At 39.5% G+C, this 25,837-nt stretch overlaps 1 protein-coding gene across 1 annotated transcript in view; it reads left to right on the plus strand.

Moving 5' to 3' along the window:
- Nucleotides 1-25,837, plus strand: part of LOC140245039 (choline/ethanolamine transporter flvcr2a-like) — a 54,921-nt gene that overhangs the window by 20,129 nt on the left and 8,955 nt on the right. The window contains exons 4-6 of the mRNA XM_072324632.1: nt 10,389-10,456; nt 20,532-20,635; nt 21,296-21,406. Coding sequence (XP_072180733.1) covers nt 10,389-10,456; nt 20,532-20,635; nt 21,296-21,406 — 283 coding nt within the window. The remainder of the gene's footprint in view (nt 1-10,388; nt 10,457-20,531; nt 20,636-21,295; nt 21,407-25,837) is intronic.

Consider the following 25,837-nt stretch of genomic DNA (forward strand, 5'->3'; position numbering starts at 1 on the left):
GGGGACAAGTGTGAACGTGGGTATTATGATGACAGTGCCCCACTTGCAGTCCCTCGGATGGGACCCAAATATCCCAAATTAGCTAATTCTCTTATTCTTTGACACTTTCATCTTCTTGAAATCTGGCAACTGGTTATCAAAGAATGGTACAAGTATGTTTCAATGGCTAAAGGACAACTGTTCTTTACATTTTTGCGACACAATGTACTCACCCTCAGACGTGTAATTTTGTTCAGCAAAGTTAGATGAATGTGTGTCTGCATAGCATCCATATTATTTGTGTCAGAACAGCAGAATACATGGAAACATTGCTGACAGCACTGTCATACCTCACTGCAGAAGAGAACAGCCATTATCTCCCCCACCCCCTTTTTGTAGCTATGGTAGAAGTACAGCTTTCTTTTTATACTTTACAGGGTACCAGCTAAAAAAAATGGATATCATGTGACTGCTCTCTTTGTATGTAATCTGCCTGTAGCTACCCACCATCTCATCTTAACTGTTGGGTTATCCAGCTTGTCTTTGTGTAAAGTGGTTCTCAGTATTATGAAATTGTATACACCAGGCATATTTAAATCAACTAGTCTACACAGATTTGTGAATAATTGAGACTTCCCAGAAATTTTGCAAGTGATTAAAGTTTGCAATTGTGGAGTTCAGTAGTCATGTGGCCCCTACAAATGGATAGGAATATACTTTGTTTTGTTTTGTTTGTTTGTTTCTGTGTGTGTGTTTTTTAAGGGGCTCTGGAAGTGTAGAGGCATTAATTGTTCAGTAAATGCTCACAAAATTTTGCCAGCGGGTGCTGAGGTCAGGTCATCAGAGTTGAACGAGGTCTGATAGATTTATCTAGGACATCCTGTATTGGCTCTTCAAGGGAATGATAACAACGCCAACTATGCACTGGTGCCAAACCCATCATGATTTCTACAATTAGCTGGGTTGCAGCACCTGCATTCACCAGAGAATTAAAGAGAATACAGATGGGTTTAAAAATATTGCATGGACTCCAGAATGGGTTGTGATGGCAACTTTTTTTTTTTTTTTTTTTGGCATGGTACTTGGAAAAGTCAATTTTCCCCTAACACCACAATATATTGTCATTACAGGAAAATGGAACAAAAGAGATAGGTTGAATTCAGAAAAGTGCAATGTGATTTACAAAAAGCCAACAACAACAAGAAGCTGAGAACAATACAGGAAAAACTATGTCATTGAACCTTCTTATAAACAGAATGTGTTCTTCTCAGGGCAGAATGACTGAAATGAATTTCAAGGACAATGTAATTTGCTGATTGCTATTATGATAATCATGGGAGAGCATCCGGCTGATGTAAAGATTGTAAGTTGCAGACATGTGGTCTCCATCATGACATGATCTATTTATGTATTTTAGATTAAATGTCTGCTGTGATAAACAGTCCTTGAACAATTCAATTTTCGGTTATGTTAGTGAGGTTCACACGCTGTTCCTAAACTTTTAAGTTTAGGTCGAAAACTTAACTCTCGATGATTAGCTTGTAGTTTAGCACCGTGTGGATGCACTAAAAAATTAGCAATCTTAAAGTTTAGTCAAGGATTAGAACCACGAGACATCTATATGGTTTACGCTCTCTCCACAAGCTGGGGGGGGGGGTCCCCTCTCGTAGTTTCGCTTTGTGTGGACACAATAATCAATGAGCTTGTGGGTTAGCGTGAACCTCGCGTCTCATTCGCTGCACTATTTTGTATGGGCATAAGATCCTCTAGCAAAGACTCTGCACTTCCATTATAATCATCAAGTGGGGCTCGCTCGTAAGTTGTAACTTAAAGTTTAGGTGTGCATGTGAACCCGTGTCGTGAATTCACGAGTGGAGCTAATCATCGACCGTTAAGTTTTCGACCTAAACTTCAAGTTTGGCAACTGCGTGTGAACGTAACTGTTAAGAGTAATGCTCTTTCATGCCTTTGAGATTACATCAGACTTGCTCAGTGAATCACAAAATTGTCCGCTGAGGACCAGAAGGGCCTTATCGCACTCTAGGATTTGAGCATCTTCAGATAAAAACAAAACAATCAATTTTCATGATATGATATTAAAGGGGGTGTACAGTACTGGGTGGAGTAGGGATTCATGTTTTTTTTACATTCCTAAGTGAGATAATGAGAAACATTGTAAGAAATATGAAAGAGCATGTCATTTTAAGACGGATTCAATGTTTATTTGACGAAAATTGGTTTTCAAATGGCCGAGATGTCAAAAAAAGTGATAATAATAAAAGACGACAGGCCACAACTTTATTATGATCTCTTTGTTTCACCTTGTTTTTGGATATCTCGGCCACTTCAAAACCGATTTTCATCAAATAAACTTTTGATACCCCTTAAGATTGCATGCTCTTTGAAATCTCATAGAGTGGTTTCTGAATATCTCGCAAAACGTTAAAAGCTAAATCCTCACCTCGACCAGAACTGTACACACCCTTTAAACAAAGATAAACATTATTCCAAATGTTTCATAAAATAGTGCCCTAGCAGTTTTGATTTTTAGTATTTTACTGAAGATGAAAATTATTTAAAATTGACACCATGACGGAGAGAAGATCAAGCTTTATAATGTGATACCAATAACTCAATACACCCCAAATTGTGATAGTGCCCTTCTGGCTCTCAGCTGACAAAATGAAGTGTGCTGTCATCCTCTCTTCTTTCTTTCTTTAATTTTTAATGTAATGACAAATTGCACTCCGAATCAATTTGAATAATGAAAGGTATATAATTCCACTGCGTGATGTTAATCTTATATCAAGTTTGGGATGTGCGAAATTTCACGATTTCTCCATGCACCCTGAATAATTGTCTCGCACATGTTTTGACACATTTTTAGTAGCTTGTGACAGTATACACCTAATGCCCAAGGACGGGTATAGGGCAATTGACCCTTGGACAATTACCCCAGACCCTTCCCCTGACCTTAAACCTAATCCTAATCCTGTACCTAATCCTAACCCTAACCCAAACTCTAACCCTAAACTTCACTCTAACCTTATCACTAACCAGTATTTAGCGGGGGGGGGGGGGGGGGGGGGGGGGTAATTGCCCTGATATGCCAAGGGCAGGGGGTTTTGTCCAATGATGTCCCCCACAATTTGTCGGTTGTGATGATTCTGTCCACCAAAACTCGAGCCATCTCTTCCAGGCTTCCATCTTGTATCAATAGGCGTTTTTTTTTTTCACATCAGCCCAATAAAAATCCAAGCTCGAAAAATGTTCCGCGATTGCGAATTAGAGCGCTATTTCATTTCTTGTTCACATCGGCCTGAAAAGGGTGTAGGCCGAATAGTTAAAGAATTTTAAAATACAATGTAGCTAATTCGACAGCTGAGTATGTGCAAACAGCATCAGTAATGTGTGTGCCCTCTCAAAAATTCCTCATGCTTTGTGTGCAGTTTGCCTTGGTCGATCGGGTCACACACGCTAGGAATGATGGAATTCATCGCGCAAATTTCTCGAGTCGTTTTCACATTATCAAATAGCACGCTACTATCCAGCTATTTCAGAAATTTCCCGAGCTGGACTCGAGAAATTTTCTCGATCAGCGCGATACAACTAGCGCGTTAATTTGTGTTCACATTATACAAATGATGCACAGGATAGAGTGCGTTAGTGGAGATGTAGCGCACTCGAGGGTATTTACAATTGTGAAACATGCACTGCATTGTGCATCATTTGTTTTATAAAATGGGTCGAAAACTAACAGCATTTTTCACGTACCTTTGTGAATCAAGATGTCCGAAGATGTTCGTCCCAAACATTTACGCACGTCGCACTCGGAAATCCCGCACATAAGTACTGTACGTATAAGAGTATACGTACGCCACACATGTTATGCACAAGAAAGGCCGGCCGGCAGCCCGAACTAGAAGTTGTTTACAGGATTGACAGCGCGTATAGTAGTGCGCGACGCACTTGTAACAACTGATTGAGTGCGCACTGCTAGTGTAAGCATTGTGACGTCAGGCCGCATGCATGTTAGTGAGAAATTAATACAAGCACACGTGACTCATTTCAGTGCTTCCAATTGGCTACATTCTTGAACCCATTTTATAATATCAAATAGCGCGCTATCTCGCTATCGGGAAAATTTCCCAAGTCAGAAGATAGTGCGCTATCTCGAAACATCGGTCTGATGTGAAAATGCCTAATCTGCCATTTCTTGAAGAATTCTGGTGCAGTAGTCTCTGTATGATAGTTTACAAGTGTACTTTGTAATTGGGTATTTGAATAAACACTTTCTATGAAATGAGAATGTATAGACAAGGTTCTGATGACATTATCAAGCAGTGCTGAGGGGCAAAAACTGGGTATTGGGGCACCCATACATGTACATGTGGGTAAGCCCGTAAGCGTTACATCCCATGTCCCAATGATAGGCAGGCGGGTATGCAGTACGTGTACCATTGGGTAGACATATGAGCTTAATACATACGTGATTTGTTTTTGCCCCTCAGGCAACGCGCCATTTGACGTCACGAAAACCCATCTGTAGCAGAATTTATCACATGTTGAATTTGATACTTTGGCCTGCTGGGTAAAATCTGCTCACACTGACCCTATGCAGGTTTCAATAATTGAGAATACTTTATGAGACAAGCCATCAATCAAACTCACGATCAAATCAAATCAAACCAACCTACCAATATCTATTTTGCTATTGTGTTCTCCGCTAGAACCAGTAATTAGGCGCCTAGTGCCTCCTTGGTTTGATCATGAGTGTTAGGTCTGTGTGTGTGAACCAGCGCATGAATACACACGTACAATGTATTTATTTCCGTGCACCTGCCTTCAACCTACTTTACTTGAGGCAAGGAAAATTCTTATGAATGGTATGACTGGAATAGATAGAAAGAAAGAAACAACAAGAAACAAAATGGGCTAGCATTATGCATTTGAAAAGACAACATAAATGCATTAATGCTAACAGCTAATACCATTGAAACTAACATCATAAAAAACAAACAAACATAAAGGCATTTCCTCAACAAATGAGATGAGAGATATAATGCAGTTCAATTTCCTTTCTTCTTTCTGTTTGACCTATTTCTTTTCCAATGGGGCAGGCATCATATAAGGATTTTAGCATTATTCTATGGATTTCATAAAAGCTTTCATCCCAGCTGGAAAGGAAATGTATGAATGCTTTTAACCCATTAGTGCCAAACCATCTGCTGATATCTCAAAAATCTCAAAATCACCTACGGCTACTCTCATGGGTACACTATGTATATTTATGTGTGTGTGTGTGTGTGGGGGGGGGGGGGGGTTAGTTAAAGTGTTAAAGACCCAGTAGTGTTAAGGCTACCGCACACTTAAAAGTCTTAAGCCAAGCTGGGTCTTAAGACCAGTCGTACGACCGGACACCGCACACTATACGACCGAACCTTACGAGTAGGCTTACGACTGTAAAGCGCGCGCAGTGTGCACTGCATGCGCTTGCATTTTATTGCATTGTGAATGGCTGAAAGCCTACGACCGGTCGTAGAAATTCAACATGTCAAATCTCTACGATTGGCGCTAAGACCCAGTCGTACGACTAGAAAATGCCAAGACTGTGACGTCACACTTCTAGTCTTAAGGTCTTAAGACCGGTGAATCAGGGCAAAATCGTGTAGTGTGCGGCGGGCTTTAGGATACCATAGAGTGGGAAGGCTATCCTGATTAGGATACATTCGAAAATTCTTGTATTTGATTGTGTACAGCTTTATCCCTGATCTCTGTGTATAAAAAGTACACAGACAGCTGAAGAAACTTTACTGGAGTCAACCGTTACTGATGCACATGCTTCCATGCGCAAATTCGTTGACCGGTGCTATTCGTGGGTTTGGAATATATCCAGGTGGGCAGCGAATGAAACGGACTACCCATGAATCCCCATGCTTCCAGGTCTTTAAAGATGGGCATGTTTTATTGCCTGATTCATATCAACCCTTTTTCTGCCATGCTCTGCAATTTAATTTTCATGGATACAAGATCATTCCTTTCCAAAATAATGTAATACCCCATCTGTACTGGGAGTTATCTCGGACCTGAAGTGAGCTAACTCTCAGTATAAATGGTTGAAAAATATCTAGCATTATGAGCTAAAGTTCGCCCCCTCTCAGGAGGTGGTTCAGGTCCGCTTCAGACCCGAGCTAACATCAGTATAAATGGTACTTTGATTTTAGCTTAGGCTAAGCTCAGCACAGCTGGTGGGGGGGGGGGGGGGGATTAGGTTACCATGACAAATACTTTGATCTTGTATGCAACACAGGTGAACAAGAATGGTAGTATAAAACAACTTAATAGCTCGAGCTAAAGTTATCTCGCTTCAGAAGTGAGCAAAAGTCGTCCACAGTATAAAAAAAAAAGCTGTATAAAAATCACTGCTTTCTTCAGTGGGTAATACATTGCAAGAGAGTTCATAGTGCTTTAGGGCTAAGTCACAGTGATTTATAAGCTACCAGTATTTGTTTTGAATGGCGTCCGCATACTTACTACGGATGTTTCACCATTGAAAGCCAGAGAGTGATATAAACCTTTAGTGGTGTCTTGAAGCATGAAGCATGGCCATGGCCGTCTGTGGTGACAGCTATTTGATAGACATCTATCTAGATGTCTAGCTGGTGGTTGAGTGAACTTTGAGAATGTTCTGCACAAGGCTGACCCCGCGTTCACATTGGTCCCCGCGATGCGGGGACAGCCACAAGAGATCTTATCTTTTTTATGACTGACCGTTCACATTGGTATCTCATCTGTCCCCGAGCTGTGGGGGCATTTTGGGGCTTGGAGCGAGCTCTGCCACTTGAATCCAGGCATAGCGCATGCGCACATTTGATGACCACAGCTGGACACTATCAATTGCGCCCCAAGGTCACTCTCCCCTCCAAATCTTGTCCCCGTGCCCGACTTGCTTCGCGGGGACGAGGGGACAAGTCCCAGCGAGCGTTCACATTATTATTGTTTTTGAGGAGAAAGTCCCACAGCTCGGGACTTTCCCCGCGTCGCTGGGACCAATGTGAACGCGGGGAATGAGAGCCAGATGTGTGCATCTTGAAAGCACATGCAGAGTGGATCTCCAGATTAACTCTTTGAGCACTGAGAGGGATCCTGCATTGTCAGCCTCTACACACTGAAGGAATTGGTAAATTTTTGCATTTGTATTATTGGAAGACATCAAATTGCACTACTGGAAGGTGATACAGGAGTGATAGAAACCAATCAAGGGAACCACACACATTTGTGGACACCCACACCCCACCCCACCTATACACACACAAACATACAAATGCACACATGTATATAGTATACGCTGAGAGCAGATAGTTCTGCAATTACAAGGGGGCAGCTTCAATTAGGATGAGTTGGGGTGTCTTCATCAGACCAAAGTTTAAACTAGTGGGTTATATTGTGGTTTAGGAAAATAGCCCGATGTTACAAGTGTACATCATCAGGTCCAAAATAGCCCACTTGGGGGGAGGGGGGAAATATCCTATGGAGGAGAGGCAGGCAAGTTTCTTCTTGCTGGCAGGGCAATGTAGATAGGCTTACACAATTCAGCTGTGATTACAGGGCTGCCAACTCTCACGCATTGAGCGTGAGACTCACGCATTTTGGTCCTTTCTCACTCTAAAACTTTATTTCATTTGCATGCATTTCTATTGATCTCACTCATTTTGACTCCTAAATTATAGCATTGGCCTATGGGAGTCTCACTCTCAACTAGTTTCCAGTGTTGGCAGCCCTGTGATTATGAAGGAAACTAAAAAATACTTGTACAATGTATATCAAGCCCCATAATACATGTACGTAGAAATGCTTGGTTGAAGAGCATGTACTAGTATTTTATTATGCCAGCATGTTATATGTCAGCTTTGGTTACGTGTGGATGTTGTGTACACAGACATGTAGCATGCGTTCATGTGATCAATTCATCTAGAAATACAAGCATCGGAGTGACTTTAATAGCTTATAGCTATTAAGAGCTTATTGGTGGCTCACCAGTATAAATTGGTGTTTTATGATCCATGCTATTATGCTGTAGTAGGCAAAGAATGCCGTATTGTTTTTCAGCTATTAATCACAGTCTATAACATGATGCCTATTGTTCGTTAGAATGACGGGGGGGCAGACATTTCAAATTTGTTGACGTTCTGACTTCATTGTCAAAATTGATACTGGTAGGTAATACAAGAAATATAGTCACTTAAGTCTATCTTAAGAAGGATTATCATTCAGAAGATAGATTGCCATCAGCTCCTCTGTCCAAATTTATGCCAGCTCAAAACAGACCTGTCGATCATATTTTACTGGAATTTAAAAACATGGATTGACGGCTGTCTTGACCCTAAAGGGCCTATCTCACTGGAGGAGACTTTCTCATGACTGTTATGACCATGCAATTAGTCATGGCGACCATGCAATTAGTCAAGGCGACTCCTGCTACTCAAATGACAACAAATATGGCTTACGCTTTTGCCATGAAGGAGTCTCCAGGGAAACTTCAAAGTCTTCTCCAAATAAGGTGACAATTTATTCATCTGGAAGTCATGGAAACCTCAGCTTCAACATCTCGCAGATGTCTCCTTGGTAGCAGAGACGTCTCTGCAATGTCTTTAATGGGTCGCCAATGGGTCTCCACAAGGTAGTGGAGATGTCTCAGAGACCCCGGGAACAAACAAAGGAGATGTCTCCAAGACCAGCAGGAGACTGCAAAAAGTCTCTGAAACTTGGTTGTCTATTTACTCTGATTTTGACCTGAATACTAATTGCGCAAACAGGAAACTTTGCAGGTAGTGAGTCTGGGGTATGCTGTAGCAGACTTGAGTTTGGAAATAATCATAACCCTTTCCCACGATCGACTCAAACAAAAAAATACAAATATCTTGAAAGATGCGGCAGCATTGTCACCCAAAATTCATATTGAGGATGACATATCCCTATTATGTGAAGTTTCAATCGATTTGGTGGTAAAATGGGGGAGATACACAGAGGTGAACTTTTGAGATTTGTTTGTTCTTCACTTTGAATAGTGCTTCGATGACCATTACGAATTCAAAAGCTTTCGCGTCTTATTGCGGAGTTAATCGCACTGTATCGCCGGGTCTGCACAGTTGTCTGGAAACTACTTGTAATGCCAATGAAAAGAGATTGCATAATCCCCTTAATAGCTGCTGTGTCTCCATGGCCTTCCTGTTGGACTGAGACATTTCGTAACCCCTGAAGGAACTGTACGACTTTAATTACTGGCAGGTCAATGTTGGAAGACTGACTGCTGGTGAAAAAAGCACAGTGCAGCAAGTTACAGCGATATACAGTGAAGTACCTGGGTGCATAATGAAAGGCAACTGCAGTAATAGAATTTGATGCTTCATCCTCAGTTGTTGTTGTTGTTGTTGTTGTTGTTGTTGTTTTAATCATTTTTTTTTAAGTCCACGCCACATCTTGTTTTATTAACAGTACTTTGGTATGTCATGAGCAGTACAAGAATTCAGTTGCTGTGAAAGGGAAAGTTTCCCCAATTATTCGATGGATTTAGTAAATGCAGCAATATTAGTAGAACACATTAGTGAGAGTTTGGGGGAAGTCAGATGATCAATTCAACGTCTATTAATTTCTAAAGTTTTGGTGCTGCCATTGCTGGATGAGAAGACTACAGCAGTTTGTGACAACACTGTAGAACGACAATGTACATTTGTGAAAGAAAATGTACCAGTGAAACAAATCCCACAAAATGTAATCTTTTATGAAAAGTACACATTCGTTTGACTTGTCAATGACATATGTTTAAGGTATTGAAATATTATTCTTCCTGGCAGTGCATACTTTCTAAAGAGATCAGTCAATTGCTCTAGATTTCAGTATGCCAGAAGAGAGAAATTTTGCGGAGTTGTATTTTCCTACATTTTCTATTAATATCATTGTTCTGCAGTGACATCACAAACTGTAGTACAGTCTTTTCATCCAGCTGTGGTGGCACCAAAACTTTGTAACTTTTGAACTGATTGTCAAATTTTCGTCAAACTTGTCTGATGTGTTCTAATGTTGCTGCATTCACTCATTCGACATGGAAAATACTGTGTATATTATATGTCGAAACTATAATATGTATAAACATATTATTTTACAATATTATGGTTTGATATTATAAACATATGATATTATGTTTGGGTTTCATTCTCCTGTAAGATTGGCTTATGAAGATTTATTACCTGATTAGAGTGGAGACAAATACTGCCATAGATATGACACAGTGTGTAGTTCTACAGAGAAGGATATTATTACATCAAAATTTGATAGAAAAATCCTTCATTCTTCCAGTTCTCCTTGTTTGTTTATCTGTATTGATGTCTGTCTGCTTGTGTGTATTGCAGGAATCAACGTGGGTACATTCTATGCTATATCAACACTTCTCAACCAAGTTATCCTCTCGGAATTTCCAGTAAGTATATTGATCTTTCATTGTGACCTTTTGCCTCATTTCTAAGCCCCCACCCCCCCCCCCCCCTTAGCCTTATCGTTGGTACAGGACTAAGCAAAAATTTGCAAGTGTAAAAAGCACTTTACATGAGAAAAGGCAGTTACAAAAAACAAAACAAAACAAAACAAAAGAACACTCATTTTGCATGAATGAACTTGTTGCGGTTTGCTCTTATTGAAATAGGATTTTTTTTTTCAACCATTGCTTATTAAATTGAGATATCCATGAGTGCATTTATAGAAACGGGCTTAGAGTAGAACTCTTTATGGTCGAGTAGAAGACAATTAATAGAACAGAGAAAATTTTCTTTTGAAAATCAGGAGGCTGAAGGAATGTCATTGAGTTGAATTGAATCGATTTTCCATGGGATATCATGGATATCAGATTATGATAGCATTCAAATAACAGCCTGTGTTCTCTCTATATCTCTTTCTTGGTACATGAAGAATTTGGATACTGCAGAACTTTTTTTTTTCCCTAAATTAAATAAGCCTTATAAATATTCTGCTGTTTGTGTTAAAGGGTGTGTACAGTTCTGGTTGAGGTGAGGATTTAGCTTGTAAGGTTTTGAATAAGTGCTTGGTACTGCAAAATCGGAAAATAGCATTCAACACACACATACTGAAGCTTTTCGACATGCACTCATCAGAGTAAAATCCTTATATTGTTTCATTTCTGGCTTTCTGTTCATTCATGCGATTTTACTCTGATGAGTGCATGTCGAAAAGCTTCAGTATGTGTGTGTTGAATGCTATTTTCCAATTTTAATGTTTTGCGAGATATTCAGAAACCACTCTATGAGATGTCAGAGAGCATGCAATTCTAAGGGGTGTCAAAAGTTCATTTGATGAAAATCGGTTTTGAAATTGCTGAGATATCCAAACACAATGTGAAACACAGAGATCCTAATAAAAGTCATGGCCTGTCGCCTTTTATTATAATCACTTTTTTGGATATCTCAGCCATTTGAAAACCAATTTTCGTCAAATAAATGTTGAATCCTTCTTAAAATTACATGCGCTTTCATATTTCATAAGAGGTTTCTCATTATCTCACCTAGGAATGTTCAAAACATGAATCCCCATCTCAACCAGTACTGTATAGTCCCTTTAATGCTTCCTCATTTCATTGAAGTCAACTTGAATACTGATGAGGTGGAGTTCCCTATAAAGCTGAGCTACCAGCCAAATCTTCTTGTGAAAGTTGTCAAAGGGATGTGTAGCTCATGGAGAAATTGGTCATGAATGACACCAGTGAAGTCGACAAAAGATGTCAGCAATGGTATAACAGAGAACGTCCAAGTATTATGCAGTCATGCCAGTTTGCATGCCCAGGGGCCGTTTCATAGAGATTGATCATACGATCGATCTAATGATCGATGCAATCAAACATAGTTATGCTCAATCTGTGCTGTAAATTAAGTGAAAGTATCTTTATGGAACAGACTTAGATCACTATTGATCATATCTTCGATTCACTGAGTTATAACTTGAGCGCATGATACTCTTTATGAAATAGGCCCATGGATTCTGACATGATTGTAATTGAAGTTAGCTTTCCCATACCCATGTATCAAACTTGCTATAGTTCTCTGATTTCAGCTTTTGGCTTTGTATATGTAACTGGGCACACTGTATATAATGTTTGGGAATCTACAAGATCACTTTTATGATAATATTAAAAATAATGATAATAGTGGCTACTTGTATAGCACACAGGTCCCCCTTTAGGTTCTCGTGGCACTTCAGAAAGTGAAGAGATAGATCTACATGTTCAAACTTGACAACAGAAAAGAAAATGGCAAACAACAACAAACACAGACCATATAAAGAATACAATTGTTTTCAACATTTTAGATTGCAATCATAGTCCTCAGTGTCAGAGGAACAGCTCCATCTTAAGTTTGGATTTGAATGTTTCTGTAGATGACAGTTGTCTTAACTGAATAAGCAACCGAATCCACAATTTTGGTCCCATAACAGAGAAAGCACGATCACCCCATCCATGTTTTACTCTGGGTGTTTGGAGTAGCAATGCATCTGATGATGAATGTAGACTTTGTGTCATATTTCATTTGGGAATAGAGTCGCGTAGGTATATGGGGGAAAAAGAATGAACTGAAAGATGTATTCACAACAGAATCTTGAAAATAATTCTTCTTTTTTTTTTTCTACAGGCAGCCAATGTAAAGAACGGAGAATTGTGGTGATATGGAATCAGACTTATTAGTAAAAGTTAAACCGGGCAGCAGAATTTTGCAGCCGTTGAATTGAGCCTTTTTTCTTTCACGGTGCATTGTCTCATGCAAAATTCTGACAAGTCTTGGAGGCTAAAACCACACGAGATTACACTTCATGAATAGCAGCTACCTGCCAGCACACAGACACATTAATTCAAGCTGTGTTCAGGGGGCCTCTTGTCTTGTCTGTAGGGTGAACTGTAGGCCTTGGGGTAATCAGCTGAATTAATCAGCTGAATTAATCACACATGAGAGCGAGAGAGAAGGAAAAAAAACACCCTCCTGTTCAGATACCGATACCTCTTGTCTTTGGGCTATTTTCGGTCTTGTGTGCCTTGTTTGGCAAATATGTGAGTATAGGGATAATGACTAGTCCATTAATATTATAACATTCTGTCCTCATCACGAAAGTCACATAATCCCAGTAAATACATTACCTAGGTACATGTACCTTGTCGGCCTCTCATGTTTGAATACAATAGTCACAGTCTGTCTAATCAGGAAATTTATTAAAGGTACTAATGTCAGTTTTAAAGTGAAGAATACCTGCTTCAAAGTAAAATGATTAAAAGTAAAGCATGTTAGCTTTAATAACGAGTAATGGTTCAAACTGAGGCATGCTTGCCGCAAAGAGAATTTATTCATGATAAAGAATGTCAGCTTTTAATGTGTAGGTTCATTAGTAAGATTTCTGAAACAAAATCCATTCTATACCCTGTAGGCTGACAGTTTCTTTTCAGTTTAGAGGGAATGCTTTGGAGCGTGAAAATGCTATCTAGTGTGTGCAGTTTGAACAGAAACGGGAGTAAAGTGGAACTTTTAAAGGATTGAAAACCATATGAGAATTGTAGTCTAAATGTAAATATACAAAGATAGTACATTTTTGTGATTGTACTTTGATAAGATCTGAATAGGAATGGTAAAAATAGTGTTTGATATTATAGGTCACAAAAATTAACCAAAGTAAGACTAAATTTCATGTAGGAATTTATGAAGTCTACACTATTTGAAGTAAATTTCATATGATGTGTTTGATGGCATGATATGTGACCCGCTACAACATAAGGATCGAGTTTGAAGTCGGAACATCAAAATCAGTCAAAATGGATTAGATCTGTGTTTTTGGCATGAGTTTGTAGTGTAATGTAGCTTCTATAATCTGCTGAAATTTTAAAGATTAATGATCAAAAGAAAGACAAGAAATTAGCATTTTTCTTGGCCATGTTTTTTCCAATTTTCAGCGGAACAGAAACGTGTCTGAAGATTTAGATTTAGCGCCGTAGCAACAAAGGAGTGATCTTATTGGTCAGGGCGTGGCATCCTGGTTACTGATTGGTCATGCATAGACCACTGGCACTAAGCTTTAATGAAAATTGCGGAGGTTGCTAGGAGCATACCTTCTATCGTCAAGCAGTGAAAACTGTCTTGCCTCCCCTTGATCATGATAGTGTCAGAAGGAAAACTTTAAAGGCGGTTTTCTCGAAACGCTGATTTCCTAAACCACTCGACATGTGCTGATAAAATCATCAATATCTCATCATCTGAGTATCATCTGAGTGCTTTTATAAGTCGTGTTGTATATGAAAAAATGGAAGAGTAAGAGAATAATGTCATGTCATTTTCAGAAAAATTTCTTCCCCGACTTTCAGATCCTTTTGTTGTAGCGGGTCACATATATTATTCTGAACAAATTGTGGACAAAAAGGTGAAGCAGCCAACAGACCCTTGCAAACAAGAGGAGCAGTGAGTGAGCTGGCTCAGTCAGTCAACAACATATACATGTATCTGTCTGGTAACCCAAGAGGTCTGGTGTTTGCGGCCAAATTAGACCATCTGTGCAGGGTTGTGTCTCTGGATCTTGCTGTCTCCGCTGTTCAAGGAAAATGAAATCCAAATGGAAAACTGGATTCAATGAATACAGCAATATTAGTATGATGTAGAACATGTCAGTGAAGTTTTGAGGAAAGTCAGACAGTCCGTTTAAAAGAATATGGATTTTCAAAGTTCAGGTGACGCCATCGCTGAATGAGACGTCAACAGTACTTTGTGATGTCACACAATGGACACTCTAAAAAAGAAATACAAAGAGAATTTAACACATTTTCATTTTCCAGTACAATGAAAAAACGAGTAAACATGTCTTTCAGAAAACAGGGATTGTACTGCCCGTAAAGTGAAGACATAGTTTTGGTAAGGGTTTGAGAACCCGTCTGGCACCATTTCATATTTGCTTGCAATATATCGAAAGAGTCTACCAAGAAACTTACCTGGCTGACGCGATTTGCCAGGATGAGGAGTTGTTTTGGAGTATTTCGAGATCAGAAATAAGAGTCGGTATACCGACTTTTATTCCAGAAGGATCCAGACTAACTCGGTCTCAGGGAAAACTCGGCCCTATTTCAGACAATTTACACGCAGTTCATGATCGCCATACTGAAAAGACAAAGACGCTTGATAAACAACAAAACTTCAAAGACAGAATGTCTCAGGTGATGTGTGTAATACGCTTTAGGACCGCGCACTGTCCATTTGTTTTGTACTGTGACCAGCCAGAACGTGAAGCGCTACAGGCTGCTCCCATAGTACAATGCTGTACAATCCAGAGGGACAACTCGTCCCGCCATCAAAGTGAGGCCGAGTTGTCCCAAGTCTGAGTTTAGCCTGACCCCGATCGGGTAAGTTCTGAGACTGCGACTCCGGCGAACTTTTTTGGTTATTATTTCGCATTTTCGTCCTTAACCATCGAATATCTTGTTATTACAGCGTTATTCCACACATTTCATAGGCATAGGTGCACATTTGGGAGTGAAATCTGACAACTTTTGCAGGTGTACCAGAACTATGTTTTGGCTTTAACCTGTCAGTTTTAAGAGGAGGAATAATGTGTATCCTTCATAAAAGATGAAAAAAATAATCTACTATATATTTTTTAAAATCAATCATCAATGTGTGACATCACCAACTATTATAGTCGTCTCATCCAGCAATGATGGCAACATATCTTTGAAAAATCCATAACTTTTGAAGGAATTGCCTGATTTTCCCCAAAACTTCACTGAAGTATTCTTCTACATTCACTGAATCCAGATATAATAAATTTGGGTTTCATTTCCCTTTAATCCTGTCATTGCTATTAGTGACAGGGATGTTGCTCAGATGTTGCAGTCTGGCTTGGGTTTAGGACACAAAATGCCTTTTTCCTCGGATGCGGCATAATGAGAAAATGACAACTCATGCCAGTATAGGGACGTATGCTTCATGCCTTGTGTGAAGAACAGGTGATATGGTGCATCCCACCCTCGCTGACAGGCAACAAATGAATGACACCAAGCTATCATAGACCCCGTTTACAGTGCGGGGCCGGGCTCGGCCGCGGCTCAGCCGCGGCCGAGTCCGGCCTCAATTGCGCGGCCGAGCCTCGCAATTTTGTCCGTTTACACTGCTGGGCTCGGCCGCGCTTTTGATTCAAACCTTTCAATATTTTGTCGTAGTGGCGCTCTGCTTGTAAACAAACGCAATTTGGTATTGTCTGGTTTTCAGACCCTTTGCCAAATGAATTCCGTGGCGACGAAGTCGCCGTTCGGGCAAAGGCCTTTGCCGAAGGAAAAAATCCTTTGCAGGACAAAACCACCTCAAACTATACTAGTTTTCGACGTTGAGGGGGTTAATATCCTGAATAGCGAAAGATACAGGCAGAGGGTTTGGAAGCCAGACTAAAATTGGCCGCGCATTTGGCCCAGTTTGCGTTTACACCAAGAAGAGGCCGGGCTCGGCCGCGGCTCAGCCGCGGCCGAGACCACCTCCAGAGCGAGGCCAAATGCGCATTTGGCCTTTTGCGCGTTTACACTGAAGCGGGGCTGGGCTCGGCCGCGGCTCGGCCGCGGCCAAGCCTCGCACTGTAAATGGGGTCATGGTTCGTGCCAGGTGACTAGCAGCAGTCACAAATAATGTCTACACGTCACATTATTGCGTACCATGGGAGAAGAAAAAGAAATCAGACCGATTCAGGTTTTGTAACTTGAGTCCATAGTCCAACATGAAGGTCATTTGGAATCAATGAGAACTGATTATGTAATCTCTACTCTTTGATAGTTGGTTAAAGGACATTTTTTTTTTGGTTGATCTGTGAACAAAGAAAGGGGTCAGTGGAGCAGACAGGCAAATCAAACACTGCTATGAGGTGATGTAAGATAAATTGTCGGCAGTCTTGGTGGCACACTTAAACTATAATAGATTTTTAGCATCATCGCCATCCATGTTTTTGACAAAATGAGATCTATGCTTGGAGACTCCAGATTAAACAGCTGACTTCTTTAGTTCCTGATTGAGTTTAATGGACATCCTTTTGAAAATGCAGAAATATGTTCTTCAATTCCTGTAGAATTCCCTGTAATAGATTGCCAGTTGTAATACCAAAATTGTTTCTATATTGTCAATTTTTCTAGCATTTGACAAATAAATGCTGCCCACCTCAGATTTCATGTGATACCCAGAACTTGTGACACTTTGCCCATTCTTGATGCATTATTTCTGTCAGCTGCCAAGTGGTAGATTTGTAGGGGGGGGGGGGGGTTGTGTGATAATATACAGACCATTTGTTTTGTTTTGTTTTGTTTTGTGTTGATGTGAACCAAATAGTAAAGTGCATTGCTGAGATTGTTGACTCACCCAAGACCTGTCAACAAATTCCTGCTCAATCTTTATCTACTTCCAGAAAAACAACCTTTATTTGAGTTATATTTGCTGGGAGACTGTAGACAAAAGTACATGTACCCTACAATTTGCAAACCGAAAGGCATGAGTACAATTTTACAATCTTCAATATGTGTTTGAGTGCAAATGAATGGAAGCATTTGGAATGACGGCCAGGTTATTCAGTGTCACAATACCTATTATTGCAGGTTTTGCTGACTTCATTTTGGAGGCTTTTTTGTTGTTGAGACAGTCAGGAAAATGGGGCTTTTTTCAGATGTTGTACAGCTGTGTGGACAATATTGAAAATATTGCTACATCAATGTCCTTTAGAACTTGTATTATGTAGACTATTTTTCTCCGTTTATTGTCGCTGTGGAATTTCCAGGATTCTAATTTGAAATCAACATCAAAATGACGTACATATCACAATAGACAATGTACAAAGAAAAAAAAAAAACCAACATTGATTAGTGATGGATGGATGGACAACCCATTAAAAACATATTGCCTCCAGGGACACTTCCTATAGAGGCATAAAAAAATCCATAGAGCACAAAGTTTAATTTCCCTAGGGATCATTATTGCACATTCCAGTTGGTGTAAGTCATGTGACCCAGGTGTGGCATGTTCGTGTAATGAAAAGAAGGTTTGAAGGAGTGAGCATGGGCACTGATCATTTGTAGTTACATGTAAAGGTTGTGTACAGTTCTGGCTGAGGTAAGGATTTAGCTTCTATCGTTTTGCGAGATTTCAGAAACTACTCTATGAGATGTCAAGGAGCATGTAATTTTAAGGGGTATCAAAAGTTTATTTGATGAAAATCAGTTTTGAAATGGCCGAGATATCCAAAAACAAGATGAAACAAAGAGATCCTAATAAAAGGCGTGGCCTGTCACTTTTTATTATTATCACTTTTTTGGATAGGTACCTATCTCAGCCATTTGAAAACCAATTTTCATCAAATAAACTTTGAATCCTTCTTAAAATAACATGCTCTTTCATATTTCATAAGAGGTTTCTCATTATCTCACTAAGGAATGTTCAAAACATGAATCCCCATTTCAACCAGTACTATACAGTCCCTTTAACCCGTTGAGGACGAGTCCCGAGTATACGCGGGCAAGTGTCTGTGGGAAATGCATGCAAAATCAACCCGTCCTCAACCGGTTATTCATTTAGAAATACTGGTTGTTAGTCACATGCTCAGTGACAATGAATTTTGACAGGTGAAATTTGTAAGTTATTTCCAAGATATCACTGCTCCTGAAAGTTAATCCTCTCAAGTGATCAATCTCCATTTGTGATGTCATAGAGGATGATGAAGTATCCACAAATATTTCATAGTTTTCATTTCAATTTATTGTCATATTTCTCAATCTAAAAAAAAAAAAATACATCAGACATATAAAAAATAAAATGATGCCTGATATGCAGGTGGGATGTACAATAAAGTAGTAAGTACTATATAATTAATGTACAGTCAAACCTGTCTTAGTGACCACCTGTTTCTAGCGCCCGTATACAACCACTGAAAGAACTCCCTCCAATAGAAAAAAAAAAAACATGTTAAAGAACCTATACATAGAGGCCACCTGTCTTTAATGGCCACTTTTTTTTGTCTCCCTTGGTTGGCCGCTGTAGACAGGTATGACTGTATTAACCAAGGAGGTGGGCCCACCTCCCTGGTATAGCAAGGATGCAAGGTACTTTATTGTCTGTTAAAATGAATACAGAATGCTGGCATAACAAGGAAGAAGAAGGGAAATAAAACCATACATTGTACATATGATTATAATATAATGATAATGCATTCAGTCTATGAAAATTTGAATCTTAAAAGCATAATTTACCATTTGCAGAAGAAACAAAAACCCAGCATAAGTGCTTTAAAATAGTTCTAAAATGTGAGTTAGGGATAGAAACAACCACTGTAAAAATTTGAATCCTTATAACCGATGTTAAGTATTGTTAGATACACAAAATGTGAACTATAGTTATAATAAAAATGTTTCCAGACTAAACCGTCTACAGTTATGGTTTAATGAGAAAAATACTAATATCTCCTATATTTTAGGCTTTATTGCAAAAATTCTATATGGTAGGGTGTTTTGTGATTCAACAGACCTACACATATGCATCAAATGTGATATCCTAAAAACTATAAAATCACTGCTCCCAAAGGTAAACAGGACCTTTAAGTGAAAATGTTAGAAAAAAAAAATATATGCTAGAACCTACATAAAAGCAAGCTTGTTAGGGAAAGGTCCCAGTAGATTCGAGTGTGGCGAACAAGATAAGGAGCACGGATATTTGTTATTTACTTCTGCAATTTGAGAGATTAACTCCAGTAATCAAATTAACAAAGTTTGCTGTAATTGCATTTTGGAGGAGAAGGGGAATTGGGGGGGGGGGGGAGGTGGATGGTGGCCTACCTCATTAGCAGCATTATCCCTCCATGAGCTAGCTGCCTGCTGCGCATTGAGCGTGCCCTCATTGCATGTATGCACACCTCAAAATACTCCCTTGTCTATTGGCCCTAACTGCCAGTGATAATCCTTCAACAACAAATTTTTAGAAAAATATGCTCGATCCAGACATACCTGGCAGTGGTGGATCCAGAAGGGGGCACACTGGGTGCGCACCCCCTCTTGATGTTTTGTTAAAACAAAAGGAAAAAAATGGGGCAGGCACAGCCCCTTTACGAAATTCCTGGATCCGCCCCTATCCACATCACTACCAAAATTTGATTATCTGTTCCTTGTGTCATTATAAACTTTCCCTGCAACTTTCATCCAAAGCCATTCACAACTTTTTGAGTTAATTTGCAAACACACAAGCAGACAGACAAACAAACATACTAACTAATGGCAACAAAGTCATAACCTCCTTGGTGGAGGTAATAAAAGATTCATGGTGATGACACATGGTACTGATATTTATGACTATGATGATGATAGTAAAAGTGATGACAATATTATCATGATCAAACATAATGCTGTATCCACGTGACTCTCTCCAGCTTCATTCTTGTATCAGAAAGTAAGGAGAAACCAAAGAAATATTTTTTTTAAAATATTTTTCTCTATTTTTCTTCATTCACAGAGCCAAGAGGTCATGGTTGGTATCATCGGTTTGACTCTGGTGATAACTGGAATGGCTGGTTCCGTAGTCACAGGCTTCTGGCTGGACAGGACCAGGTCCTACAGGTCAGTTCCAAATATATTTCCAGTGAATTTATTTGGACCCTCCCCCCCCCCCCCCCCCAAAAAAAAAGTCCAACCATTATTCGTGTTACAAAAGGGAGTGTATTCTTGAGTGACATTGGATTAGTTTTTCATCTCGTTTTAAAAAAACTCTGAGGTGTATTATGGTAAGATTTCATAGATAATGGTGTATATTGGGAAAGGCTAGTCTTCAATCATGCAAACATTTGTGACATTTGCACAAGGGATTATGTACAACCTTTAAGTTGACATCACATTTATAATAATAATAGATGATAATAGAAAGGTTTATTTATTCGTATCATACATCGTAGCCCAGGTGATAAATTGTGTATGACATTACAAATACTATGAACAGATAAATTCAAACCTTCAAACAGTTGCAACGTAAAATATTTACACATATGATAAAAACAAGTGAGGAAATATTGTGATAACACAAATCAATAGGTTGAGCAATATCCGATATGATTATATATAGCATACACAACAAAGATGTATTACACACTTTTATAAACAAACAACTCTGAGATAAAAAAACAACAACAAATACATCAAAAAAGTATATATTATATTTTTAGATATATTTATAGAACATGTGCATGTGATGATCAGTACTGTCACTTTGTCTCTCCATGGTAGGGGTACGACGCTGGGAGTATACATCTTGTCTCTGCTCGGCATGGCCTGCTTCACCTTCACTCTCAAGCTGGGAGAGATCTGGGTTGTCTTCGGTGTTACCGCATTCCTGGGGTGAGTAAAAGCCTGTCACCGAGACCCGTACAAGTCCTGGAGGGGATTCTTTTTTCTTTTCTTTTTTTCTGTAGAAATTTTTTCTGTATTATTTTGGAATGGAGAAAGATTAAAAATGGGACTGGGTAAAATCATTTAAGGGATGGTACAGTATTGGTGGAGATGAGAATTGGGCTTTTAACTTTTTGCGAGATACCAAAAAAACACTTATGATATAGTACAGAGCATACCATTTTAAGAGGAATTCAAAGTTTATTTGATGAAAATCGGGTTTGAAATGGCTGAAACATCCAAAAACAAAGAAAACAAAGCGATCGTCATAAAGTGTGGGTCCCACACTTTATTAGAATCGCTCTTTATTGATATCTCAGCCATTTCAAAACCAAGTTTCATCAAATAAACGTTGAATTCCTCATAGAATTACATGCTCTTTCGTATTTCATAAGAAGTTTCTCATTATCTCACCAAAAAATGTTAGAACCCTAAAATTAGGTCTCAACCAAAACTATACAACCCCTTTAAAGGGTATATCTCACTGGAATAGATGTCGCCATGACTGCTGCGACTCATGTGACTCGAAGGATAAAAAAGAATTGTGTGACTGTGTGCTTGCACCACAAAGATGAATCCAGAGCAATGTAAGAGTTGTTTCCAAACAAGGTGACAACCTAATCACCCAGAAGTCTTTGAGACGTCTCCACATTGTTGCTGGTAGGTTGCCATGGTCCTCAGCAAGGTCCCGGAGACGCGTTAGAGACTTTACAGACAAAATTGGTCTCTGTGACTTTTATAGCAGCAACTGCAAGGAGACATCCCAGAGATGTCTTGGACCAGCTGGAGACCAGAAAAAGGTCTCCCAAAAAAATCGAACATGTTTGAGTCTTGACACTCCCTGGAGATGTTGTGCAGACGTGACCAGCAAGACTCTAGTCACCGCCAAGTTGCTGCCAGACTGTCACCTAGTCTCCATGTCACTGAGATGCCCACTTCAGTCTGCACGAAATCAGAGGATAGAACAAGACCAGGGATGAAAGAAACAAAGAGATCCTAATAAAACTTGGGACTCACCTTTTATTAGGACCACTTTGTTATACTTTGGTTTTGGATATCTTAGCCATTTGAAAACCAGTTTTCATCAAATAAACTTCCTCATTGAATTATATGCTCATTGAATTATATGAGTTCCTCATTGAATTATATGCTCTTGAATATTTCGCAACTGGTTTCTAATTATCTTGCAAAAAGTTAAGTTCTGAATCCTCCATCTCAACCACAACTATACCATCCCTTTAAGGGGTACACTGTTCAGTGAGAGGGACTTTATAAATCAATCTGAGCAGTGTGCTGCATGTTTTACGAGCCAATATTCTAGACCATGCGTGCTGTACCAGTGTAAAAGGTAAATTTTGCATTACCTCAGCTACATCTGTAGGACATCTATTGCCCACGTGCAGAGGGATAAATTACCTGCAAACAAGACATGCCTACCAGATTCAGAACTGAACCCAAGTATGCTTGGGCAGGCATGTGATGAGAATATTCATAATTACTTCCACCAAGGAGTTTATGTTTTTTTTTTTTTTGCTGGTATTGGCTTGTTGTCTGTCTGTCTGTCTGTCTGTTTATTTGTGTGTTTGCAAAGTAGCTAAGGACGAAGAGAAAGTAGCTCAAAAAAACAAAAGGTAAACAGATTTGGATGAAATTTATAAGAAAAGTGGATAATGACCCAAGGAGCAGATGATAGAATTCTGGTAGTGATCGAGATTACTGTCTGCGTCTGGGAATTTATGTGAATTTTTTGAAGGATTCTTTATCTTTGGCAAATAGGGCTCACAAACAAAGGATTCAATCTGTGTGTATTTTGAGGTGTGCATCCATGCACTGAGTGGGAAGTGAAGGTAAAGGCACTAGAAAAGAATCTTTAAATGGGAAAAGGGGCCTTTTTCAACATATGTGTACATATATGTAAATGGGTGGAAATGAGCTGCTTGGCGGAGGTCTGCACCCTCCAAGTGCTTTTCTAGTTCAGATTATAACTCTACCTTTCAGTGAAGTATGAGATGAAGATGTTTATAAGTGACTGACTTGGCATTTGTTTTTGTTATTATGATGATATGAGCTGTCTTACACTGATTTACTAATAAATGGGTCTCACACTATAAAAGTGGAAATTTTCATACATTTTGTGCCACATGAAATTAGCTTTTCTTGTTTTACTGGTTTTGTGTAATATTGTTCTATGTCTTTGATTCTGCAGAGTTAGAGACATGCAGAATTCATCTCGCCCAACAGAAAGCCGAAATTACTTGTGCAAATTTTTTTTCATTTACCATGTTTGATACCAATTGTGTGTATACACCCGAAGGCTACTTTTTGTTGTAGTTTTGTCATGTATGTTCTGTGTCAGAATGCAAAAATATGATTGTCAAGGGGATGCTCTATATAAAAGTTTTTTTGTTTTTGTTTTTTAAAATCAAAATTCTGGCTGCAGTTTGAAAACACTAGTGAATTGCAAATGTGTTTGGCTCATGAAAATGCATCTTGTAACTCTTTTGACCTTTGAGGATGACAGGGAAAAGTTCCACCACAGTAGCTGCGGTCCAAAGACCTTTTTTCCCCCCGATCACGCACCTCGCTAGTGGTTGATCTTTCGAGAGTTTTCTGCTTTACAGTCGGAGACTTGTAGGAACGAGCCATTCTTGCAGCATTGTGCAGAATGTTCCGCCCATCACAGCCAACAACTTCCTTCCTTGACACACTCTATTTCCCACGATTTGCTCTAGGCCAAGCAGTACAGTCGTGTGTGTGTGTGTGTGTAGTGTGTGTGTGTGGGGGGGGGGGGCAAATTGCATGACCGTGTCTGTATTTCATTCAAGAAACCCTCGTTTTCCTGTTGTTTAAATGAGGAGATAAGGTTTCCATTGCTTTGGAGGCAATGATGTAATTTAAGCGTGCAATAGGCCAGACTCAATACACACGCAGTGCTCAATGAGCAAAAACTGAAGAACATGCTTGTAATACTATTGAGATGATTATAATTTACAATTTTACATTCAGAATATAGCATTCAATACCCCCCCCCCCCCCCAGTATGATATACCAAGAAGTCTACTTAATTTGCAATGTAGTAGTAAGTAGCATGTGAAATTATTCATTTTTTTTTCTGAAAATATTTGTGGCAATCTGAGATTCATCTCTTGACTGCATCCTAGTGAGATCTAAGATCACAAAGTGAATTTGGTCAAACTTATTTGGTAAAGTGATTGGTTTGATCCAGTCTTTAGTCGGAAGTGTGGACGGAGGAGATTTTTTGAAAAATTGATCATGAATTTCCTTCATTCAGATCTCCTGGGTAGCCACTGCTTGGTCACCATGACAACGCGGCATCAACTCCGGCCGTGGTGTTGTATTGCAGACAGGCCATAATCTCACGATGCTTGACTAGCTCTTACAATCGGGGGAAGCTTAATATTTCCTTTGCACAGAGTCCAAGTCGCGGGGAGTCTAAAGTCTGTAGGTAGAGGTTTAGTTGGCCGAGTTGTGAGCTATCTATGCCAGGATCTTCGGCAAGCCCACACTGTCTGAAAGAGTCTCTGCTATTAAGTTGTCCTGTCACCCTTCTATGGATACCAGAATATCAATTCAAGGTTCCTCTACAATGCGTTTTAAAACAGATGACAAAGTCCCATGTTACTACAGTCAACCTTGCCTAAGTCAAATCTATTTGGACTGGAGAATAGCTTTGTAAAGTTGACTTATGAGGGATGAAAATCAATAGAATATGAAGAGAAGAGGACTTGAAAAAAATCTTCAACTTTAATAGCCGACTATTTGATTTATGCGAGATCGACTTTAAATCAGCAAAGTTGAGTGTAGTAGTTAGAAGATTTAGCCAGCTGCCCACATGTAGTTAAAGGCCTGTCTCACAGGAGGAGAATTTGCCATGACTTGTGCAACTCTAGAGACCAAAAAATAGCTTGCGCTTTCACCAAAAAGGCAACTCCAGGGCAATGTCAAAGACGTCTCCAAACCAGAGGACAACCATTAATATTTGCAGTGTTTTTACGGTGTTCCCGAGATGTCTTTTCAGTCATGGAGACGCTTCCTGTAGGTTGCCAGTTGGTCTCTGCAACCTCATGGACAAGATTATAGTCTCTACCAAAGAGTATAGAAGCTACGCTAAGCGGGCGTACTCTCGCGATTTCGCACGCAAACGGGTGTAGTACACCATGGAGCCCCACATGGAGCCCAATGGCGGCCATTTTAGTAATAATACCACGATCTTCTTAACACGTGAGCCTGTGGAGCAAACCCTACCTTCCTTTCACTTTCTTCATTTTAAAATTGTAAAATTCTGTTTCAGACCTCAAAATATCACAAGAAGTATATTTTCTGTCGATACGTTAAAAAAAATTTGAAGTAATGTTATTA

The sequence above is a fragment of the Diadema setosum genome, chromosome 22 (assembly GCF_964275005.1).
Source record: "Diadema setosum chromosome 22, eeDiaSeto1, whole genome shotgun sequence".
NCBI lineage: Eukaryota > Metazoa > Echinodermata > Echinoidea > Diadematoida > Diadematidae > Diadema > Diadema setosum.